The sequence below is a fragment of the Calliphora vicina genome, chromosome 4 (genome assembly GCF_958450345.1).
Source record: "Calliphora vicina chromosome 4, idCalVici1.1, whole genome shotgun sequence".
In the NCBI taxonomy this organism is placed as follows: domain Eukaryota; kingdom Metazoa; phylum Arthropoda; class Insecta; order Diptera; family Calliphoridae; genus Calliphora; species Calliphora vicina.
In genome coordinates this window covers 40,817,544-40,837,897 of record NC_088783.1, presented here as the reverse complement: position 1 = coordinate 40,837,897, position 20,354 = coordinate 40,817,544, and the positions used below count along the sequence as shown (strand labels likewise).

The window sequence follows — 20,354 nt, the reverse complement described above, 5'->3', positions numbered from 1 at the left end:
AATCTTATTTTTTGGAAGGGATACAAAAATTGGAGATATGTTGAACAAAGTATATAGAGCTCAAAAGAGATCATTTTGAAAAATAAAATGATTTTTTATCCAAAAAATTATGGATCACCAGTTTCTTAAATTACTGTGAAATATTCGAAGGAATTAATTCTTAATTCAATTTCTATGTAGTTCATAGGCTTAATTATAATTGATATATAATTGATAGCGTTTAGTGTTGGATTTTAACCGAAACTGTGGGTTTCATAATTTAAAACTGAAACCCGATAGTTATTCTTCGGTTTTTTTCTCTTAGAAAATTCGAACTTACCTAATATTATATTCGAAATTCGAAAATAACTTTGAAAATATTTTAAAGCTGTCAAAATAATTTCTAAATTATGATAAATAATAAATAAAAAATAATTTAATTTTCATTTGAGACAAATTTCGGAATTTTGAACTTAAAAATTTAATGCAATTTCATAACATTAACTTTAAGTTAAAACATAACTATATATTGTGATAATGGGGGTTATTGTAACTTCAAGTTTCCTTTATCACAAATCCATTACAAAATATCTTTATTAAATTTCTCTCCATAAAGTATATGTATTCTAAACCGTTATATAATTGATAGCGGACCCGATATAGATATGTCCGCCTGACCGTCTGTATGTTAAAATCAACTTTCCGTAGGCCTTTACTATGTTCAATTCATTTTGAAAATGATTAAATGAAAAACAAAATTGAATGAAGACAAAATATTTTCATTAAATTTGAACTATAAAAACAAAAATTTAAAGATTGAATGAATACTATAATGAATGAATTATTTTCAAATTAAAGCCTTTGAATGAAGCAAAAGAATTTGTTTGTTGGTAATGGTTTCATAGACTAAATTACTGACATTTTTAATTCTGAATTAAGATTTTAATGAATTAAGCAGAAATTGAATTAATTCGAAGTTCTGATTAAATGTTTTGTAATGAGTTTAAAGTCAAATAAGTGTCCAATGAATGTTGGATGTTATGGAAGAAGTTATTAAAAATGTCATGATCATATTAGTGTATTCAAACATGTTTACTTTTACTCAGTGGATATATGAAAAATTTACATAGATTTTGAGAATTGTTATTTATTTTCATTTCTGACACACCTATGTTATATGTGAAAAGAATAATAAGTTTTTATTTCACATAAATAGTTATGTTCAAATAGGTATTTAAGTATTTTATGTAACTAATAATTTCTTGATTTTGATTTATGTATTTAGGCTTTATAAAATTAATTTAAATAAACGATTTTTGAACAAGCTTAAATCCTTACTTATTAATTAAGACTTAAACAATAAAATATAATTAAAATATTAATATTATGCCTGTGGCTTAGATATGAAAACGAAACTGAAACACAATAATTTATGAATGTTACAAATCGATGTTTTTGAATAAAATAAATATTAAAATTTGTTCCAAATAAAACTCACATATAACCAGTGTGTGCAAGTATTTTTGATACTGATCAATTATTTAGCATTTACAAACACAACACACCTTTACGTTTATTTTGCAGAATTTGTTATTTTATTTTTTTATCTTTCTTCTTATTTCAATATTGAAATTTTCAACATACATACAAACAATTTTGTTGTTTTCATTGTTCACTTCTTTGTCTCTTTCTAAATAATTTTCTTGTTATTAAACCAGGCTCAAAAACATCAACAATATCTGCAGAAGCAGCAGCAGCAGCAGCAACAGCGGCTGAAGTAGAAAAAACAATAACAAAACCGCAATATGTACTTAAAGCTGAACAGCGGCAATAGTGACTGACAACAGCAGAGCAGATAATTAAACCCGGTATTTGTGGTTTTCATTAAGCGCACGCGCACCTCAGCAACTTACACCCGAATCCATGAAACAGCAACAGCCACAGACACAACAACAACAGAAAAAAGCCAGCAAATGGTAGTTGGCAGCGCACAAAATTTAGTCTTCAAAAGTAAGAGGCTTTTTCGTTTGGACGATAGTTTAAGTTTAACTACCACTCAGTTTAGTCGCTTAAACTGAAAATCCACTACTAGTGTTTAAAATAAATCTATTAATTTTAAGGATTTATTATTAATTTTAAAAAAAATATATATAAAAATACAAATAAAATCAATTAAAATGAGGCAATTTGTAGTGTGTGCCATCGTTGCCGCTTTGTGTATTGCCAACGCAAGTGAGTGTTGTTTTAATTAATTAATTTATTATTTTTCTTTTTTTATAAAAGTTGTGTGATAAAAAAAAAGAGTGACTAAAGATAAAACCATAAAAGGAAAACTGTAACGAAACTTTGTAATACTAAAGTTAACAAGAAGTTGTAATAAAATTTGTTTTTAAATATGTAATTAGTTAAATATTTTAATTTTTTTATATTTTGAAATAAATTTCCATTTTTTATTTTTTATAAAATATAATTTAATGCGAAATTTTATGAAAAAGAAAATAAATATTTAGTTTGTTTTAAAAATTTTGTACTTTGTATTCAAAAAATTTTGAAAATTTTGAACTTAAAAATTTCGAAAAAAAAAGTTAAGTTTTCACGATTTTGAAAGTATTTTTAAATATAATAAAAGTAAAAGTCTTATTTTTTTTGAAATTTAATATATAATATAAATCTGTGGACTTTTGACAAAACAACTTAAGTGGAATTTTAAAATTTTTTCAGGAGAGCAAAAAAAACTGTTGAATTGATCGATAATTATTTTATTATTTCGCCTTGGTATTTCGAGAGCTTGGTATAATTCTTTGAGAGCTTTCAAAATTTATTTAAGGACAAATAATATAAATAATTATCGATCAGTTCAACAGTTTTTTTCGTTCTCCTGAAAAATTTTAAAATTCCACTTAAGTTGTTTTGTCAAAAGTCCACAGATTTATATTAATTGAAAATTTAATTCAAATATATTTAGTATCGACCAATATTAATTTTTATTAAAAAATAAGTTATAGATTAAATTTTTTAAAAAAAATAAGATTTTTACTTTTATTATATTTAAAAATACTTTCAAAATCGAGAAAACTTTAAATTTTTTTTCCAAATTTTAAAGTTCAAAATTTTAAAAATTTTCTTTGATTAAAACTACAAAATTTTTAAAACAAACTAAATATTTATTTTCTTTTTCATAAAATTTCGCATTAAATTATATTTTATAAAAAATGTTAATGCAAATTTATTTCAAAATATATAAAAATATTTAACTAATTACATAAAATTTTCGTTATTTTAAATTAAATTATAAATAATTCCAAAAAAATAAAAATAATAAATTTAAATTTTTAGAAGTCTAACTTTGAGAAGACTAGAGTCATATTTAGGGCTTCGTTACTGGGATGTGTTCTGGGAATTTTAGTTTTTAAGTATTTTTCCCCCAATAATGGGCAACTGTTTAACAATTTCCTAAGATTCATACAAAATTTGTGCCTGCTTCCGAAAGATAATTCCACCTAAATGCGATTAAGCAAACTTTTGAAAATTGGCAAATTTTGAAGCCCAACTTCTTAATGAATTGTCTTAAAATACAATGCATCGGTTACAAAAACAACTATATATCACTTTTCTAGTGCCCAAAAGCTAATAAAATATATGACATTGTAAAAATATAATAATTGAGGAGCCACAGAACAAAATGTACTTTTTTGAAAATTTAGAAATTTTGGGAAATTTATTATTTCTAGAAGATTTCAACCCAAATATTATAAAAATACCAAAAAATCAATTTGTAAAAAAATTCGAAAAAGTACCTTTTGTTCTGCGGCTCCTCAATTGTTATTTTTATAAAAAAAAAAACAAAATTACTTTCCCCGTTTTATTAATTTCGGCATTAAAATTACAAAATGGGAAAGGTTTATCTTTAAAATCATCATTTTGCATAAGTAAATGTTGATTTAATTTTTTTCTTAAAAAAATCACTTCTTGAAATATAGAGTTTTAACGGTAAATGGGTATTTTAGAAATATATCGAATAGAATTCTTACTATAAAATATTCATACCCAAATCCTAAAGTTTTCATTTATACTAAAACTAGTATTTTAACGTTTTTAAGTATTTTGTGCCGTCTTGAATACAAATTTTTTTTTTAATAAACAAAATTTGGAAAACTTAATAAAAAATTTAAAAATTTTTGGATCAAAAGCCGGGTTTTGTTTAATATTTAGTAGAAAACTGATTTTCTTTTAAAAAATCGATTTTTGGTGAAAACCCCTATTGTTGGTTTTTTTTTGGTGAAAAAGTATTTTTTTTAAAAAAAAAACGATGCTTTTTGTGGTTGTAAATGAAGATTGTAGAAATTAGACCCACAAAAGTATATATTCTGGGTCCTTACTATGTCAGCCTGTCTGACTATTGGAAGGCATAATAGCATCTAGGGGAAAGAACCTAATATTCTCTGTCTATCAGAAAAGAGATAAAATCGGTCAAAACAAAAAATTGTAAAACTGAATGTCCAACTGTCCGATATTTAAAATTTGACATAAAATGAATAAAATCGGTTCAACCGGTAAAATGCTTAGTTCCCGTTAACATTTAAATTTATGATTCAAAAACAATTATATGAACTATCAGTGGCTATCTTTAATAACCGTTTTTAAATATGGTGGCAAATGATAACGAACAATATTTCAACTCTCCATTCCTGAATGGCAGACTTTTTGTTGCCAATCGAATGATTCGGTTGCACATATAGAATTTTACGGTTCTAGCTACAGATAATCAGTGGACAAAGAAGAATTTCGGTTGAAGCAACAAAACTTTTATTACCACTTCTAAAATTGTGTAGCCCCAACTGTGAAATTCGGTCACTAAGGCAGAATCATTCGATTGGCAACAAATTCGGTTGCTATTACGAAACTGTTTTCTCTGTGCATATCAATTTATGCTAAATGTTAATTTAGAAGAGAAGTAGCATAAAGAGGCGCAACTGAGAGTAAAATATATTGCTCTCTCCCAAGTATTATGGCTGACCCAACAACAAAATACATTGGTTTACATATATTTTGTTGTTGCAATAGTTAAGGTAGGGGTCACAGATGGCAAATATTCGTAACCACTTTTTTTAGCACAAATTAGTTTGACGTGTTTACTCTTACAATTGTTTTGTAAGATCAAACAGCATCAAATAAAATAAAACTAATTTTTTTGTTTTGAATCATCCAAAGTAAAATAAGTTTTTGGAATAAATAAAAGAATTCAAATATATTTTATTTAGTGGTTACGTCTTTTTCGTCAAATATTTGTCATGTGTGACCCTACCTTTATGTTTTTTGTCTCTCAGTAACGCTTCTATGTATATTTTATTCTATGGTAGTTAGAGACGACAATTCTACATTTCAAAATTAAAATATTATTGAAATCATTCGGTATGTCAATAAATAAATTTTTTGTTAAACGATAGTATAAAAATATTTTTTTATTTTTTAGTTGATGGGTATTTTTCTGCAAACTTTATTTTTCTTTTATTTATTTGTATTTATAAATACATGTATCGGTTATATATGAAAATAAAAAGATTTTGAAAATCAAAAAATGACAAGTATTAATACTCAGTATTGTGGTCTGAAAATGCCCTAAACAAATATTGAGAAATTAGGCCTAATTTACTTTAAATTCGCCTAAACTATTCTAAATTTAAAAGCCTTTTAAATATATTTCCTTGAATTTCGGCCTTTTGCGAAACTAGATTTTTTTATTACATTCAAATTAAACTATTTATGATAATTTTGTTTACAAATCAACACAAAAACAAATTTCTTAATAATGAACTTGAATTTTTTTTTCTGAATATAACAAAAATCACATAAAGAAATTTATGTTAATTAAATTGACATTGGCCTCAAATGTGTAAAAGATTAAAGACAGCTTAAAATAAGATATCAAACAAACAAAAAAAAATCAAAAACCATTGTTTAATATTCAAAAAATAAATTGTAAAAGACAAATGAATATTAAAGTTAATTTAATGTTAATAAGAAATTAAAAACAAATAGTAAAAGTTTGTATTTTTTTTATTAGATTTAATTACCTACTAGTTTTAAAATTCTGCAATAAATATTGTTGCATACCAGTTGGTATTAGTTGCTGAGTTGTATTTTTTTTTTTCATTTGCCATTTAACTTAAATATCATAGTTCAAGTAACGTTTTATCACGTTAAAAATTTTAACATTTTGAAACTGGTTGCAGAAAAAAAAACGTGTGTCTCTGGCAGGTCTGGCTGGTATCTTTCCTCTATACAACACATTCTGTACCTAACAACAAGCCACCAACTATTGAGCAAATTTTAAGAAATCTATAGATATTAAAACACGTCTTGTACGAGTGCATATTTCATTTGTTCAAAATATTGTTTGAGTTGCTGTATTGATTTCTGGTTTAAGCTTTATTTTTTTTTTATTATTTCAAATTGTCATATTATGCAATTTGAAGTATGCAGTTTCATGATTTGCTAACAACAAAAACCCACCTTTAAAGTTCAACATTAAAATAATATAAATAAATAATTGTTTGTTAAGTATGTTTGTTGTATGTGCTAATAAACAAGTAATTAAATAGAAAAATAACCATAAGCAATTCAGTTACCTAGTTTATTTATTTATTAATGCCAAAGCGGAATTATTAGTCATCGTTGGTATAAATTGGGGCTTGGCTTGATTTGGCTTGTTTCGCGATTCGCGTTAAAGCGTGTAATTTATGCAATTTTTTACATTTTTCTGCCACAATTATTTTTTTAGTTTTCTACATTTTTTTAATGTTTTCCTGGGCTTTTCTCTGTTTAAATGAGAGTGGTATGCTGCTGTTGAAATGGAATGCCTGAGGTTATTAAACTGCACTGTATGGAAGTGTGGTGTAGTAGAGTTAGACGTAATAAAAGTAAAATTTTTTTGCATAGATTTGAATGTGGTATACAGTGGGCTGGAAATAAGTTTCATAAAGTAAATTTTTTTATATATGGAGACTATATTAGGCTGTAATCGTAAAAGTGGTGTAACTCCAATCTATTTATTTAGTGGTATATTCAACTTACACCACTTTTGTTCAGCTCCATCTGCCTTTCAATACCAAAAGGTAGCTTACCCACTTTAGTATTGATAGTTGGTATTACAAGGACAGGACACCACTTTTGCGCTGATGAGTTGTTAACTCATATTATATTGGAGGCAAACAAGAATTAATTCTTAATTCAAATTTAATATATTTCAAATGTGTCCGATTAAAAAACTGAAAAATATTTAAAACAAAAATCAAGGTTTTATTTTTAACACTATTTTAATAAATTTACTTTCAATATAAATGATATTAAAATTGTTTCCTTTATTTATTTAATTTCTAGGCGCTGCTTACCAATGTCCCAAACCCAATGGACAATTCGAACATGAAATTCAATGTGATAAATACTATGAATGTGATGATGGTGTTGCCAAAGAGAAATTATGTCCCGATGGTTTGGTATTCGATCCCTTGAACCGCAAGCTCAACAAATGTGATCAACCCTTCAATGTAGACTGTGGTGATCGTGTTGAATTACGTAAGTTACAAAAAAAAAAAAAACACTTTGACAGAAAACAAAAATTTATCCTTCTTTTCATTATTTACAGAGGAACCTAAATCCAGCAAATTCTGCCCACGTAAACATGGTTTCTTTGCCCATCCCGATGAAAGTGTCTGCAACATTTTCTACAATTGCATTGATGGTGATGCCATCGAAATGAAATGTACTGTTGGCTTGCACTTCGATGAATACAGCGGTACCTGTGTATGGCCCGATACTGCTAAACGTGAAAACTGTGGTGCTGTCATAAGTAATTATTATTGAAGATAACTTTGTATAATCATCAAAAAACTAACACTGTTTTTTATCTTTTTTAACAGAGAAATCTTCCAGCGGTTTTGAATGCCCCAAGGACCAAGCCAAGACCGATAAACGCGGCCAAGTTGTCACTCATCCCAGATATCCCCATCCCACCGATTGCCAAAAGTTCTACGTTTGCTTGAACGGTGAAGATCCCCGTGATTTGGGCTGTCAAACCGGTGAAGTTTACAATGACGAAAGTGAAATGTGCGATGCTCCCGAAAATGTTCCCGGTTGTGAAGACTGGTACAAGGATGCTGATGATAAGAAAAACTAAGTGATTTCTTTTCGAAAACATTTACTCTCTTATAGAAGAGTTTTAAGCTGTTTAATTTTTTTTAAAACAAATTCTAGTAGTCATTTAGGTTATTCCTATAGTTTATAATGGTTGAACAAAACTGAAAACATCCTTGTTCAACATCTATTCAAAACTCATTTAGGTTGTTTTCAATCTTCAATTGAAAATATTTTAATTATATGTACTTTTTTTATATAATGTCATAACTTCTTTTTTAAACGAAATTCAATCCTTTTAATACTATGGTTTGAATTGTGCTCTGACTGATTAAGATGTTTTTGTAAAAGTCAAAGCTTGTGTAAACATTTGTTTTGAAACTTTTGTAAATATTTAAAACAACAAAAAATATCATTAAACTATTTAAAATTAACATTCTAACTGTCTTTATCTTTTCATCTGCTTTACTTCCTTAAAAACTATCTAAACTGATCTCTATTTTTATTGGCTCTTTTTACACTTTATACTATAACTTTGAACTTCCCGGAGTTCTTCTTTATTTAAAAAACTTTCTGCTAAAACTTTAAGTATTTCATTACTTTTCTTTTTAACTGTAATTTTTGATCTTTATCTTTAAACTGTGTTCCTTTTTTCTTATTCCGTTTCACTTTGTATTTAACTATTCTACTATTTCCTCTTTTTGCTATACTTTCTCTGTTTCTCTTATAAACTTTTCTCTATTCCTGCCTAAGTTGTCATCTTTCCTTAACTTTACTTCATATTTTTTACTAGTTTCTTTAAATTCTCTTTTCTTTAGAATATCCTTAAATTATTTTAACTAATTTCATATTAAATCTGATATTTAATTGTTTATTCTGAACTCTACTTTAATCTGTTATGAAATCTTAATTTTTTCACTATCTTCTCTCTACTATTTGAAACTTTAAACTAAATTTTCATTTACTCCATTTCATATTAGATCCGATCTTATTCGTCTATTCAGAAATCTTTTGTTTAATTCTTCATCTATTTTTCTGTCTTACTTTCTTACTATTTGAAAATGTTTCAATCTTTTGTTTTTACTCTATTAAGATTCTGACTTTCATCTTACTTCTATTCTATAAACTATTTCCTTTTATATCTTAATTTTTTGAGATCTATCTCTTTTATTCCTTCTTCTTTTAATGTTTTCATTTATTAAAATCTATCTAGTTTTTCTTAATGTCCTTTCGGACAACATTTTTCTTAAAACTTTATATTTTACTTATCCTACTTTCACAAAAAAAAAAATGTTTCTTTTCATAATTTTAAATTTCTAAATTATTGACACCATTTCCTTCTCTGAAACTTCCTCTTTTATTTTTATTGAACTCTTCTACCTATTTTTCCTTTCTAACTTTATATCTACTATATTTCTTCTTTATCTATAATTGAAATATTTTCCTCACAGTCTCAATATTATCCCATCTATACAAATACATAAGTTTAACTTAATTTACATAAATACATAGTTTTTTAAGATACAATTTTTTAAATAAAAAAAAACAAAATTTAAATCAATATATGTATCAATTGTATAAGTTTGGTATTGAGATATGTTTGGATGGATAAAAACACCAATTCGGGACACTGCTGTAACTGTTCGGTACTTTTAAATCCGTGATAGGCATAGAGAGAGAGAACAAGTTAGATTTGTAAATTTATTTGTGTGATTGCTCTGAAAGAAAATTCATTTTTTCCATACACATTATGAGTGTAATAACATTTGGGATATTTTTTTATTTAATCTACACACTTTTTAAATGAGAATTTCTTCAACTGTCACATTTAACGTGAAATTGATAGAAGTTTTCGTCTCTCAAATAGTAATTTTTATTGAGATTCGTTCACATTCGCGTTATATACAAATAAACAGCCGATCAACTTAGTAACTTTTTTTTAATTTTTAAATTAATTTTAGTATTTTCATAGTCAACAAACCAAACCTTTGATTTTCGATGACTTTTATATCAAATATTTTGAAACGTTAAAACCATAGTTTGACACTTTTTTATGTGAGTGAATTTAACGATGACCGTACGTCTGATTGGCTGCCTGCCCATGGAAACCTTGTGAGCAAAGTGCAGGTCGAAATTTTGAGGATATTATGATAAGATTGATAATTTTTTCTCTGAAAATATTGTTACGAAATTGTACTTGAATTCAAATATAACGATTTTAACGGCTGATTTAAAAGTAGAATAATGCTTTCAAATAGCAGTGCTGTAATAGCAACTGTGACATATCTGTGGGCATTATTAACATTGAATAAAAGCTTTCAGTTGACCATTGATCGTAAGTATGGCAACGCTGTTTGCTGCGACCGTATATTCGAATTCGATTATTCAGTTAAAGAACATTGTAGAATGTACACCACAGATGGCGTATGTATTAGAAAGCTCTAGACAGTTAAAGAGCAATATAGAGTGCAGATGGCAGTGTTATAAATAGTGGCAGAGGTTGCAGTCGTTAGTTAGTTTATCAGAGACGCTTTTCGAATAAACATCAACTGAGTGCCTTAAAGTGTATTGTGAATTCGTGTACATTATAAAGTGTGTATAAAAAAACATTGAGTGACTATTTAATTCTGTTGTTGTACATTTTTAAATAAATAAAGAGTTGTTACAATTTTCAAACTACTAAACGGCTTTTATTTGCAATCAAAAGTATCCGGTTTATTTAAAGGAAATAAACCAACGTTTTGAAAAGGTTAAAACGTAAAAATATTATATTATTGAAAAATATGTTATGGTAAAAATTTTTTTTTTCGCAAATGAAAAATTTTGAATTACAGAATGACAAATTTATATACATATACCCTTGCCCAGGGATCTGTGCCTGCCCTTGCCACTCATCGTGAAGGATATAATAAATCACTTTTTAAAATTGTTTGTTTACATAATTCACCATAGCTACCATATAACATATTCTTAAGAAAATCACTTTATCGAGCACAAATCACTTAAAAATTTAGCTATAAAAACAAAATTCAACATAAATTTGTTTTATCCTATTAATTTTCACTTATAACCAAAATGAAGGACGACTTATTATATGATCAATATTTTCAATCAATATTTTTAAAATTTAAATCTTGTAAATACAATTTTGGCGTAAATCTGTTAATAGAAATTAAACAGAAATGTGATAGAACAGAGGAACATAATCCAAAAGAAATTGTTAAATAAAATACATCTATGTGAGGTTCATCCATATGAACTTGATCCGCTACGCATTGTGTTTTAATACTAAAGTTGTCATTCGAATAATCGAGGAAAAAATATATATTCTATATTCAATTGAATAACATTTTTCGATTTAAAGTAAAGCTAATAGTCGTATAAATTTATTTTCAAGTATAATATATATGAACTATTACATACAATGTGTAACATCTATATTTATAAACGATTAATAAAATTACAAACGATTTTCAACGCACATTTCCATACAAAATTGTCATTGTTAACTTTGATTTTGATAATCATAAATGTATAAAACGAAAGACTTGAGACACAAACTTAATGTAATGCTATAAAATGCGAGGTAACCAAGTTTAACTAAAATTTTGCTGCATATTTTAAGGCGAATGTAAATTTGATGCATACGTACGTACTTACTTACATACATTCATAAATGCACATTTAAAAAGTAAACAAAGCCCACTGCAACAGTTTACAGTGTTGTTGCTTACATAATGATCACAGTGTTGCGATTTTATCACATATTCAAACGGATTTAGACGATTAAAAAGTAGAATGTGCGTACAATCATAGTTTCTGATTAATCAATTAATCGATTAATCAACATGTATGATTAATCAAAACTGTGATCAATCAATTACCCCATATTTTTATTTCATTCACTTCGTCATAGTAACGAAATTTTGTTTTCGACTTCATAAACAAATTTAATAATTTTTAAACTTATTTCTTTGATCGGAAACTCTCCTGTCAAAAAGCTCATGTGAAAACAAAAACAACAATTGTATGTTTAACTTTTTTGAGTATATTTTTGTTTGAGTTTTTTTCTAGTTTCCGCTTTATTTATATTTTCTCTATGCTTTGAACCATAGAGAAACATAGAGCGGAAACTAGAAAAAAACTCAAACAAAAAATTACTCAAAATAATTACACATACGAGTGTTGTTTTTGTTTTTACATAGTTTTTTTCTACAAATACATTCTCACCACTTAAGTTTCTGACAACTGAGTTACGTCTTTGAGGAGAGTAGGCTTTGAACATTTTGTGCCAACAAAGCGTCACACTGTGGTTGAAAAACTTTTTTTTTTTTGGAAAAAATTCGGTATCTTGGGAACTATTGGAGATATTTTTACGAAATTTCACATGGTTTGAGATGAGGTGTTTTCGAGTTGATTTTTAATATAAATATGCTTACAAGTGTAGGTTATCTCTATTAGTTGAAGAGATATTCAGGTTTATTGATTTATTTTTTTTAATTTTGCTCGATCTTTTTATGTTTTTTTAGATATGGCAGGCCTATGGAGGGTCGAAATTTATTTTTAAAATATTAGCTATATTCGTGATAAAATTCTAAATAAAATATAAATAACTTGCGAACAGTTATCTCTTCCCTATAAATAGTTATACGCATCCAAAGTTGGAACTTGTAAAAAGGGCCGTATTATTACGTTTTTTCCCAAAAAATCCAGTGGTTGACGAAACAATGGAAACTTTTCCAAATAATTCATTAGTGTCGTAAAATCTGAAATAATTTTTTAAAAAATTTTAACATTTTTGTAGTATTTTATTAACTTAATTTAACAAAAAACAAAGGACATAATTAATTAAATTCTAAAAATGAGAAAACAAAATTAAAAGATTTCTTTATTACGGCATTGACAAAACAATGGAAACTTGGGTATCATTTTAACAAATATGGTCTAAACTTTGCAATAACTCAATATTTTGTTGGGTATCCCTTATTTTTTATAACTGCTACACATCGACGATGCATTGAACCAATTAAAGAGTCAATGGTCTCCTTTGAAATATTTTGCCATTCCCTTATAACCGCCTCCGATAAATCTTCCTTCCTGGTGTAATTTTGGGTCCTTATTTTACGATCTACAATTTCAAATAGATTTTCTATGGGATTGAGATCTGGCGATTTGGCAGGCCGCTTCAAAACACGTACCTCGTTGGATTGTAACCACTGGGTTACAACCCTAGAGGTGTGTTTCGGGTCGTTGTCGTGTTGTAATCTCCAAACTAGGGGCATATTTTCCTCAGCGTATGGATACATAACATCTTTTAATATGGTTCTGTATCCTATAACTGTCATTGTACCTTTTATAATATGAATTGGGCCCATACCTTGCCCTGAAAAACATCTCCACACCATAATATTGCCACCGCCAAACTTTACAGTCTTATTTGTGTACTTTGGATCTAATCTTTTTCCCTTTGGTCGTCTTACAAATGTTCTCCCATCACTGCCTCTTAAATTGTCTTTGGATTCGTCGGAAAAGAGGACAGTATTCCATTTCAGTATCGACCAGTTTAAATGATCCCTGGCAAATTGTAGACGAGCAGAACGGTTCTTTTTAGAAATGAGTGGTTTTTTCACAGGATGATAGCAATTTGCCTGCGACTAACTGTTCGGGTACTTATTTCTAATTTTAGGCTATTAACAACCTCTCGAGGAGTTATTTTTGGGAATTTCTTGAACTCTATCGCTATTAAATTATCTTGTTTAGGAGTAGTCTTACAAATGTTGAGTTTTTACAGAACCGGTCTCACGAAATTTCTTTATAATTTTTGAAACTGCTGATTTATTTTTTGAATATTTGTCACAGATACTTTTTTGTTTTAAACCAGCTTTAAAATCGTTAATTATTTTATTTTTTAAGTCTTCACAAATCTTAACTTTAGTCATTATCGTTAACTTTGAAAAAAAGCAATTATGCGAAAAACTTAGAAAAATAAATTGTGAAAAATTACCAGAATTTAAAAATAAAATAACTGTAAACAGGATGCTTTTTACATCGTTCTTTTAAATATTATTTTCGTTTTACACATCTTTCTTGCAGAAGTTTAAAAGTTTCCATTGTTTTATCAGTAGCGAAATATTGAATTTTTTTAATTTTGTTCCCTTTTTTCAGAATATAATTAATTATGTTGTTTGTTTTTCAGTTAATTTATATAAATAAAACTATACAAATAAAATACTAAAAAAAAAAAAATTTATTTTAAAAAAATATTTTAAATTTTTGGCTACATATGGAATATATAGAAAAGTTTCCATTGTTTTGTCAACCACTGTATTTTTTCTTTTGAAAATTCTTCGGGATTATATAGAATTTTTATATGACCCGAAAAGTGTAAAGAAAAATTTTGCTCACTTAAGCGGACGTACCACCCCCGAGTTCAATCCAAACTTGGCCAATTTAAAAAAAAAATTGGTTTTAGTAAAAAATTCTAAAAAGGCAAATCACCGATCCACGAAAAAGTAGCATATTTGTATAAACCCGTATGTTTCTTAAATACTTACTAAGTATTTTTACTATCACATGGTAAATATCGTCACAGTAGGCACTTTTCTAGAAAAAACTCAGTTTTTGGAACACATTTTCCTCGTTTTAGGAATTTCGGTATTTGAAAAAAATTTTAATGCCATTGATTTAAGGACATTTGAGCCTATATTGGTTCCAAATTTTGTTATGATATCTTTAATTGTTAAAATTTTACATTAATTCAAATTTTAAAAATCACCATATGAATTTTTTTTTTTGTTTTTAAGGTAAATCCCAAAATTTTATAAAATTATTTAATTTTACTAAAATATCTTTTTAAATTTGGAAAATCAAAAAATACAGATTTTTCTAACATCAAACCGAAAAGTGTGACAAAGAGATAAAAATTGATACATTTTTAGGTCATGTACGACATTTGCACAAGTTCTTTAAAATCAGTTATATAACTATTGAAATACACATAACATTACAGAAAAATGTCGTTAACATTACCGAAATTATAGCAAATACAACACCCGCCAAATTATACCTATCGAAATAACGATAATTGTGTTTTTTTATTGAAACCATATCTATAACAACAGCCTTCACTGTAACACACTAAATACATTTGGCTCCATAGTATTAAAGCTTTAATGCTGCATTTAAAATCCCATATAAAAGCTCATGTGTCAAATGGGATAGTCGTGTTGAAACCAATTAAACCAGGGGTGCCCACAAGTTCCTTATGGAAGAGTAAACACCAATACATTTAAAGAAAAGCTACTTTTTATTCAATATTTGTTGTTGCTAAAACCAATTCATACAAAGAAAAAAGAAAAAAAAACTCACTTTCAACACACACATTTTTAAAATATCATACGATAAACAAAAACAAAATCTACATGGATGATCGCAGTCGTCAATGTTTACCAGCAAAGCATACGAAAGTGTTGTTGCTTTCAACATGCGTATATTCAGTGAAGAACGACAAAAAAAATAATAAGACAAAGTTGTTTGTGTATTTTGTAATGCTAGTGCTGAGTGCTCTAGTGAGTATACAAAACACACAGCCTATAGCTAAGAGCAATTACAAAAACAAAAGAGTACCAAGAGTATAGGGCTTGGGCATGACTGAATTAAACTATACAATTACAATTTATTTCGAAATATTGCTTTGCACAAAAACCTAATCTGTTGTTGGCTTTAATGTTCACGAAAGCAAAAACAAACGAATAAAAAATCGGATGTAAACACACATGTGTGAAACGCAGATAATATTTGAATCAATTACTCTTTCGATTTACAAATCAGTGTAAGCCAGTAAAGCAATCATTCATTGCAGCTACATATAAAAACCTAAACTATAATATGTATTTATTGGTACAGCAAAATATGTATTTAAAGCTTTATAGTTAAAAGCCAATTTATCAACAAAATTATGTAACATGATCGTTATACATATGTGCATGGGTTTGTGCACAAAATGTTGATACATAAAAATACACAATATATGTCAATCAAACTTCCAGCTAAACATATTTACAAGCATAAATATGAAGTCATGTTCAAACACAATGTACTGGCAAATATTTAAGTATCAGTAGTAGTACTTTAATAAAAATTAAACAAAACAAAGAAACTATGAAATACAAACAACAACAACAATAACAGCAGCTACAACTTGGCCATTACTTTGATATCATTTCATTTCATTATTTTGCAATAGGTGAATGAGTAAATTAATGAATGAGTAACCAGACAGCCAACCAAACCAAACAAAACGACCGACCAACCCATTACCTCAGGCTAGATAATCACTGCAACCTTTAAAAGAAATACAAAAAATGTGTGCTGATGGTAATAAATAACAGTACGTCCTACTACCAACCATGCAACTTATATTATGCCACTCCAACACTTTAACAGCATTTTTTTTTCTACACATGCGTAGCAATCGAACATGTTTTCACTCTCATTGCACATGCAACATGCTGTATAGAAGAAATACCTCAAGAATGCCAACCAGAGTTAAGAAAACCTTCAAATTGTTTAAAAAGCTTTTACTTTCAATCATACCAATTGGATGTTAAGCTTTTTATTTTATATGTTTTGTATTTGTTGTTAAGAGACGGTACGAAAATTGTATTCAAATTAATATTTTTGGTAATTAAAACGTACTTAGTACTTTTTGAGGAGATTTTTAAAAAAACGTAATAAAGTCAAGGTCAAATATTACAATTTTAAAATTTAAACAAATTTTATACTTTAACCCCCATTAACACAATGCCTTAACTAATAGTTATACTGTCGGTTAAAATAATGTTTGTATGAAATCTGTCAGTATAACTATTAGTTAACACATAAAAAGCCTCCGTGTTACTGGAGGTAAAACAATATATTCAATTCATAATCAGTCTACGTAAGAAAAAATTTAGTTTAGAAAAATTTTATTTTTGAAATACTTCAGTAGCTTGTGAACGATTGGTGATATCATAGAGAATAAACATAGAGCGGAAACTGTCCTGTCAAAGACCTAACTCAGTTGTCAAAAACCTAAGTGGTGAGAATGTATTAGTAAAAAAAACTATGTGAAAACAAAAACAACACTCGTATGTGTGATTATTTTTTTGTTTGAGTTTTTTCCTAGTTTCCGCTCTATGTTTTTCTATGGGTGATATCTTAATGAAATTTTACAAAAGTATGAGTTGAAGTAGACTTTATATGTGTTCGTGGTTGGAATGTGGACCAGTGGGTGACTCCTACAAAGTTGATCTCCTCAATCCTACAAAATTTTCTAAATACAGTATTTTCGTTAAACATAAAATTTCGATAAATCGAGCAATACTTTTTCATGTATTTTTATAAAATTTCAGATCGATTATTGTCGTTTAATCATAACCAATTTAATTTAAAATTTGTTCCATCTATCTGTCAATAAATTTGATATTGCATCATTTATTTTCTCTTTAAAACATTTCAATTAAAATGTTTGTATAGGTTAATCTTATAAAACAAATAGGAAGGAAAGACGATTCGAAGTACTTGAGTGTAAAATTTACATGTGTTTTGTTATTGTAACAAAAATTTTAACAAAAACAAAACACATGTAAAATGTACACTCAAAGTACACTCTTGTACGCACATACAATTTTCTGAAAATAAGTGAATTCACTTAATTATGAATAAATTCGAAAATAATCCATGGATTTTTATGATCGATATCTCATTTTGTTCCTATTACATGTGGCTTTGCGATAAAGCTATAAATCTAAACAATTTCTGCCGTTTTCAATTTTTCATAATATTTTTAAAATAAAAAAAATTGGATATTTTTACATAAAAAATATATTTTTTGCTTCAATTTGTTATTATAACTCCGAAACTACTGAGCCGATTAAAATGCAATATATATGTAATATAAAATGTTTTCAAAATTCAATCAATCGAATCTGTATGTATATCAAACAGAAAAGTTAAATTTTGTGAAAATGAGCGAATTCATTTAATTGTGAATAAATTCAAAAAGAATCAATCGATTTTTATTTTCGATATCTCATTTTGTTGTTATTATATGCGGCTTTGCGACAAAGTAATAAACCTGAAAATGTCTGCCGTTTTCGATTTTTCATGAGTTTTTGAAAACACAAACATTTAATATTTTCACGTAAAAAATATATTTATACCCTACACCACCATAGTGGGGAGGGTATAATGCGTTTGTGCAGATGTTTGTAACGCCCAAAAATATTAGTCTAACACCCACCTTAAAGTATACCGATCGACTTAGAATCACTTTCTGAGTCGATTAAACGATGTCCGTCCGCCCGTCTGGTCGGCTGGCTGGCTGTCCATGTAAACCTTGTGCGCAGAGTACAGGTCGCAATTTTGAATATATTTCGATGAAATTTGGTACATATTGTTTTTTCGGCTCAAGGACCAAGCCTATTGAAACTGGCTGAAATCGGTCCATTATTTCACCTAGCCCCCATACAAATGTCCCTCAGAAATTGGACTTTATCGGTCATAAATGTTTAATTTATATATGTATCTCCACAAATTCCGCTCCAAATAAGTTTTATATACACAAAACTCATGTCACCAAATTTTGTTACGATCGGTCAATAATTAGTCATAGCTCCCATATAGACCAGCTTCCGAAAATCACTTTAACGTGCATAAATCGCTTAAAAATGTTAGTATACACACAAAATTCAACATAGGTAACTTTAATATAGACATAAATCACACGACCTAATTTCATGGTGATCAGTCCGTAATTGGTCATAGCCCCCATATAAGGCCCACTTCCAAAAATCACTCAAAAATATAAATTATTGAAATTTTAAAAGAAAAATGTTTTTGCCCTTTTACTTAGTGTAGGGTATTATATGGTCGGACTTGACCGACCATACTTCCTTACTTGTTTTCGCTTCAATTTGTTATTATAACTCCGAAACTACTTAACCGATTAAAACGCAATATATAAACTGATTGAAGGTTATGTAAATTTTAACTTTTCTAAATTTACTTCAATATTATCGGACTAACCCTTTTTGAGTTATCATAAATTATGTGTAGAAACATCTAAAAAAATTCTCAATTTTAGAAAAAAAAATTTAAAAAAAACTTCTCCATAGAATTTAAAATTTGTACCATATTTGTACTACTAGAACCACAATAGTAGTAGTGGTTTAAAAAGCCTCTAAAAATTCTTCGATTTTGTTGACCTGTGTTATGAAAGAGACATGTGACTTTAACATGACATTTTGTGTCGTATTTGACACTACAATGGGGTCACTGAAGGCCTGGATCGTGACAATTTGAGTCAAATTTGGTTCGTAAGTATTAAATGATCCAGCCTTATGAGGTCCGTCACCGCCAGATTCGTAAGGTCGTGCAGGAACCATTCTCCCAGAATTTCCAATCTTCGGGCAGCGGTAGAGGAGATGCTTCATAGTCTTATCCTATACTTTAACATGACAACTCCTACAAAAGTCAATTTCCGATCAGTCAGTGACCTGTGATAGCTGTAACCATAGAGAATATACATAGAACGGAAACTCTGCTGTCAAAGACCTAACTCAGTTGTCAGAAACCTAAGTGGTGAGAATGTATTAGTAGAAAAAACTATGTGAAAACAAAAACAACACTCGTATGTGTGATTATTTTAAGTAATTTTTTTGTTTGAGTTTTTTTCTAGTTTCCGCTCTATGTTTCTCTATGGCTGTAACCACATGCCGTAGTAGATGCATGGAATTTTACAACTAGATTAGATGTCGGTTAGTCATGGCGCCCTATATGTCTGTGTAAATCTGAATATCAGTCAGTTTGCGGCCACTCAAAGATCTCAGCCTGAAGAACACTGACCACAGCTTCGGTGGTCTAAAAGACACACACGTATCAGTATGTGCAATATAAATCAGTAATTCCATCCTTGATCGACACATTAAAGTCCTTGTCGAAGAATGGTCTAGGAGTGCAGTAATCAATGTTGTTGAACGGCCGAAGTTTCATCGGCTTCATATGTTTTTGGCCATAAGATCCACAGAAGTTATATGAGTGATCCCGGTTATAGCTCCATCATAAAGAGAAAAATGGGACACCTTAAGGTGTCAAACTGACCCAAAGACTTTTCGATTTTGCAATGTCGGTTTAGTTTATACAATATTGTTACGAAATTGTACTTGAATTCAAATATAACGATTTTAACGGCTGACTTAAAA

General features: G+C 28.2%; 1 protein-coding gene across 1 annotated transcript; it reads left to right on the top strand.

Annotated features, from left to right (window-relative positions):
* Positions 1-2,024: 2,024 nt before the first annotated feature.
* obst-A (obstructor-A) lies at positions 2,025-9,673 on the top strand. Its single transcript, XM_065508604.1, has 4 exons — positions 2,025-2,211; positions 7,360-7,554; positions 7,625-7,828; positions 7,899-9,673. The coding sequence occupies exons 1-4, from the start codon at positions 2,157-2,159 to the stop codon at positions 8,153-8,155; spliced, it is 711 nt and encodes a 236-aa protein (XP_065364676.1). The 5' UTR covers positions 2,025-2,156; the 3' UTR covers positions 8,156-9,673.
* The last annotated feature ends 10,681 nt before the right edge of the window (positions 9,674-20,354 follow it).

What these genes read in the sequence shown, in the direction of transcription:
- obst-A (XM_065508604.1), top strand. Translation starts at nt 2,157, where the DNA reads ATGAGGCAATTTGTAGTGTGTGCCATCGTTGCCGCTTTGTGTATTGCC. An exon ending in TTTGTGTATTGCCAACGCAA is followed by an intron (nt 2,212 to 7,359) that starts GTGAGTGTTGTT and finishes TTTAATTTCTAG; the next exon opens with GCGCTGCTTACCAATGTCCC. An exon ending in TGGTGATCGTGTTGAATTAC is followed by an intron (nt 7,555 to 7,624) that starts GTAAGTTACAAA and finishes CATTATTTACAG; the next exon opens with AGGAACCTAAATCCAGCAAA.